Source organism: Chenopodium quinoa, unplaced genomic scaffold (assembly GCF_001683475.1).
Source record: "Chenopodium quinoa cultivar QQ74 unplaced genomic scaffold, ASM168347v1, whole genome shotgun sequence".
Taxonomy (NCBI): domain Eukaryota; kingdom Viridiplantae; phylum Streptophyta; class Magnoliopsida; order Caryophyllales; family Amaranthaceae; genus Chenopodium; species Chenopodium quinoa.
Window position 1 is genome coordinate 2901119 of NW_018745000.1, and position 4469 is coordinate 2905587.

General features: G+C 49.3%; 1 protein-coding gene across 1 annotated transcript; it reads right to left on the bottom strand.

The window, feature by feature from the left end:
* Positions 1 to 1572: 1572 nt before the first annotated feature.
* LOC110707483 lies at positions 1573 to 3150 on the bottom strand. The gene has a single exon (XM_021885493.1). It carries the CDS (start codon positions 3148 to 3150, stop codon positions 1573 to 1575), a length of 1578 nt encoding a protein of 525 aa, XP_021741185.1.
* Positions 3151 to 4469: the final 1319 nt, after the last annotated feature.

Here is a 4469-nt window from a genome sequence, read left to right on the forward strand (position 1 = left end):
GTTAGACGCTTTGAACTTGAACTTGATGGCATACTCGAATACGTTTCCTTCTGGAGACGTCATTATGACTCCTGCTCCACTCCCCGTTTGGGCTGAGGACCCATCCACTTCCACCTTCCAGACTCCAATGTCGTCTTCCTTTTCCTCATAAGAGGCTTCTACTATGAAGTCTGCTAGAGCTTGTGCCTTGATGGCTACTCTAGGCTTGACCTCGAATTCATACTCGGAAAGTTCAATTGCCCATTTCAAGAGTCTGCCTGATGCATCCATCTGTTGTAATGCTTTTTCCAGCGGGTGTTTGTGAGGACCTCTATTATATGCGCGTCGAAGTATGGTTTTAGCTTTCTTGCTGTCGTGACCACTGCGAATGCTATCTTTTCTACCAGGGGATATCTTTGCTCTGCGTCAGTCAGCACATGACTCACAAAATATATTGGCCTTTGATGTTTCTGTCTTTCTACCAGCAGAACGACTGCAATTGTTTGTATTGATGCTGAGATGTATAACTGCAGCTTTTCCCTCAGCTCCGGGCTGATCATTGTCGGGAGCTTAGTCAGATGCTCCTTGATGCCCTCAAAGGCTTCTTTCTCCTTGGCTCCCCACTTGAATTCCCTATTTCCTTTCAATAGCTGATAGAATGGTAAGGCTTTGTTTGCTGACTTACTGATGAACCTGGTCAGTGCGGCCATTCTGCCCGTCAACCTCATGACATCCTTAATGCTCTTAGGCTCGGGCAGGTTGAGAACTGCTTTGATCTTTTCCGGGTTGGCATCTATTCCTCTCTCGCTGATCAAAAAACCCAAGAACTTTCCCGAGCTCACTCCAAAGACGCATTTCTTCGAGTTGAGCTTGATCTTATACTTGTTCAAGGTAGCGAATGTTTCCTCTAAATCCATGATATGTCCAGCCTGCGTGACGCTCTTGACAATTGAGTCGTCAACGTATACTTCTACATTTCGTCCTTTTTGGTGGAGGAACATTCTATCCATTGCCTTCTGGAAAGTTACCCCCGCATTATTCAGCCCGAAGGGCATAGCTATGTAATTGTATACTCCCCCTTCAGTGATGAATGCAGTTTTCTGCCTGTCTGGCTCGTGCAGGCTGATCTGGTGGTATCTTGAGAAGGCGTCCATAAAGCTTAGCAGGGCGTGCCCGCTCGTTGAGTCTACCAGTTGATCTATTCGTGGCAATGGGTAACAGTCCTTCGGGCAGGCCTTGTTAAGGTCTGTTAAATCGACACACATTCTCCATTGACCATTTGCCTTCTTCACCATGACCACGTAGGCTAACCATTCTGGATAGTCACAGGGTTCGATAAATCCTGCTTCCAAGAGTTTTTCCACCTCTTCCTGGATTGCCTGGTTTTTCTCCGTGGAGAAGCTTCGCTTTTTCTGCTTGACTGGCCTAATGTCCTCCTTCACATTCAGCCTATGTACCATGACCGCTAGATCAATTCCGGGCATCTCATCTGTAGAAAATGCAAAAATGTCTTTATTCTTTCTTAGCAGCTCTATGAGGTGGACCCCCACTCCTGGATTAATGTCTTTTCCAATTTTCACTGCTCTCGAGGGGTCACCTTCTGTGAGCTCGACCGTGACATGCTCCCCGTTGGGAAGTGGTCTGGCCACTTCTTCTTTTGCAGGCTCGAAGTTTTCCATTGCCAAATTTTTTTTTATCCTTCTCCCTGTGATACTCTTCACGCTTTCTCTTCCTTGACTTCCTCTCAAGCTGCTCAGGGAGTCTTCTGTCAGAACCTGACTGCTGTCTGGTTTTGGCGGGCTGCTTCAAGGCAGTTATATAACATTGTTGGGATGTCTTCTGACTTCCCCTGAGCTTTGCTGATCGCCCCTCATTGGTTGTGTAAGCCATCGTCAGGTGGTAAGTGGATACCACCTCGCCTATCTTGTGGATGAGCGGTCTTCCCATGATTACATTGTAGGGTGAGGGAGAGTTTATCACGAGAAATTCTGCTCGGACATCACGCCTTCTTGACCTCTCTCCTACCCGGACTGAGAGCTCGATTATGCCCTCTAGGGTAAGCCCCGAGCCATTAAACCCGGTGACCTCGTAGTTTACTCTCTTTAGATCCTTTCTGTCCAACTTCAGCTCGTTGAATGCATTGATGTAGATGATGTTGGATGAGCTGCCTCCGTTTATCAGTATTCTATCCACCTCCCAGTTTGCAATTCTCATTGTTACCACCAGCGGGTCGTCATGAGGGTAAATTATGCCCTTCTGGTCATACTCATCAAACATGGCTCGTGGCTGTGGGGGAAGGGGTGGCCATCTACACTTGTCATTGTCATTAATCTGATGTATCATTGCCCTTAGGTCAGCCCGCGCTCTGTTGACTGTCCCCCCATGTACTGGTCCTCCACTGATCACATACACCCTGCTCTCTGGCTTGCTATCTCTGTCCCAGTCTCCTGCTAGACCCCTATGACCTCCTCTGCGGTCAGCTCGGCCCGCTCTATCCTCCTCCCTCCTTTTGGGAGGATCATCACGCTGCTTAAATTGGGTCAGGTATCCTCTCCTGATTAAGTCCTCTATGTTGTCCTTCAAGTGTGTGCACTCCTCAGTGGTGTGGCCATGGTCCCTATGGAAGTCACACCACTTACTGATATCACGGCTTCTGTTTATCATCCTTGGGGGCCTCTGCCACTTATCATCAGCTATGTTCACGCTGAATATGTGAGATCTTGAATGGGTCAGTGGGGTGTATTGATCAAACTTCCCAGGCCTTGGCCTTCTCCGCGGATCGGATCTTCTCAGCCCTACGACTCTGTCCGCTTCTCTGCGGATTTGCTCTCCCCTGCTTGGCTGGTCCGCCCTGGGCGCGTTCTCTGCCCAGGTGACCTCGGCTCGCCTTACTGGGTCTCCTGCTGCTTTCCTCCCCTGCATTTCCCTGTCAGTCTCACCTGCCTTGATGAACTCGTGCGCTTTACCCAGCGCTTCCGCGAGCAATTTGAGGTTATTACGCCCCATATACGCTCTAAAGGGTGACCCTGGCAGTAGACCGCTTTGCATTGCCAACAGTGCTACCTCCTGGCTCATGTTTGGAATGGTTGTTGCCTCTTTGTTGAATCTGCTAATAAAATCCCTCAGGGGCTCGTCTTTTCCTTGAACCAAGGACATCAGCTCGGTTGTCATCTTGGTCCTGTCCACCAGGGTTATGAAGTGCTCCATGAACATCCTCTTCAGCTGGTTGTACGAGTATACAGAACATTTAGGGATGGCGCCATACCATTCCGCTGCCAGCCCCTCCAGACTGGTGGGAAAGCCTTACACCAGACTGAGTCTGTCATGGTGTAGAGTACCATATGATTCTCGAAAGCTGATATATGGCTTTTGGGTGTTGTAGTCCCATTGTATTTGCAGCTCGGCATCTTCACCTTCTCCATGGGTTCCTCCAGAATCTCCCGGCAAAATGGGGAATCATCTGGAACAACCTAGATTCGCGCTCGTTTGTCTCTCTCCGGGCTGAGTCCCCGCTCTGCGGCCGGTGACCAGCTACGCGGGACCCGCTTCTTCGGGATGATCTGAGTGGGGGTTATTTCCTCCACGCTCCATTCTCGATTCAGGTTGCGAGCCTCCAGCTCCAATATTTTCTTTCTCAATTGAATGAGCTCCTTCTGCTCAGGGGTGAGAGTCGAGGCCTCCGGCTTTTTTACTGCGGGCTGCACAGCTGCCGTTGCCGATGATGGACCGGCTCCCTTACCCATGTTGGTAAGGACCGCCGTCATTGCAGCCAATTGCTCCTTACTGCACTTAGAGAGGTTCTGCAGAATGGCTGGCATATTCACGGGCTGCGGTTTCTGGGTTACAGGTGCTGAAACAATAAGTTCATTGTTCGCATCAGTTAACGACATTCCGTACCTGAAAATAGAGCTGGATCCTACCGGATCTACTAGTTTCGCCACTGCTTTAGCAGTAGCTGACATTGATCCGACATGGTTCGCTTTCTGTGAGATGGTCGATTTGGGGTTTCCGGTGGATCCTTTTAGATCGTTAGTTACTAGGGGTGCTTTTTGTGGTGTTTGGTTGGTCTCATTAGCTTTAGATGTGGGTGTTTGCACAGTTTCTTCTCCGGCCATGGTGGTAAGATAAATAGTCCGTAGCTCAGTTGGTGAAGCTCATGTTAGGTGATGTAGATCCCTTCTTTCTAGTGCCAATTATTCCAAGTATGGATCCAAGGGTAAGTTGGGTCCCGTCAACAACCTACACACGCCAGCACACGTAAACTTCCCTCGAGGGTGGCTCGAGGAACCCCCCTCCGAAGCTTAAGTCAGAGAGTGTTTAGAGAGAGAAAGTGTACTTAGAGGGATATAGAAAGTGTAATAATTTGAGTGTCTAACCTATTTTCCGTTGTACTTTACCCTCTATTTATAGGCGTATTATCTCCTTCGTGGACAGTTTAGCCTGGTTTGCCCTGCGGGCTGACTCTGCCGGGCTGACGAGCCCTCCTTTAG

Excerpts from the sequence above, each read along its gene's own strand:
- LOC110707483 (XM_021885493.1), bottom strand. The coding sequence starts at position 3,150 with ATGACAACCGAGCTGATGTCCTTGGTTCAAGGAAAAGACGAGCCCCTG.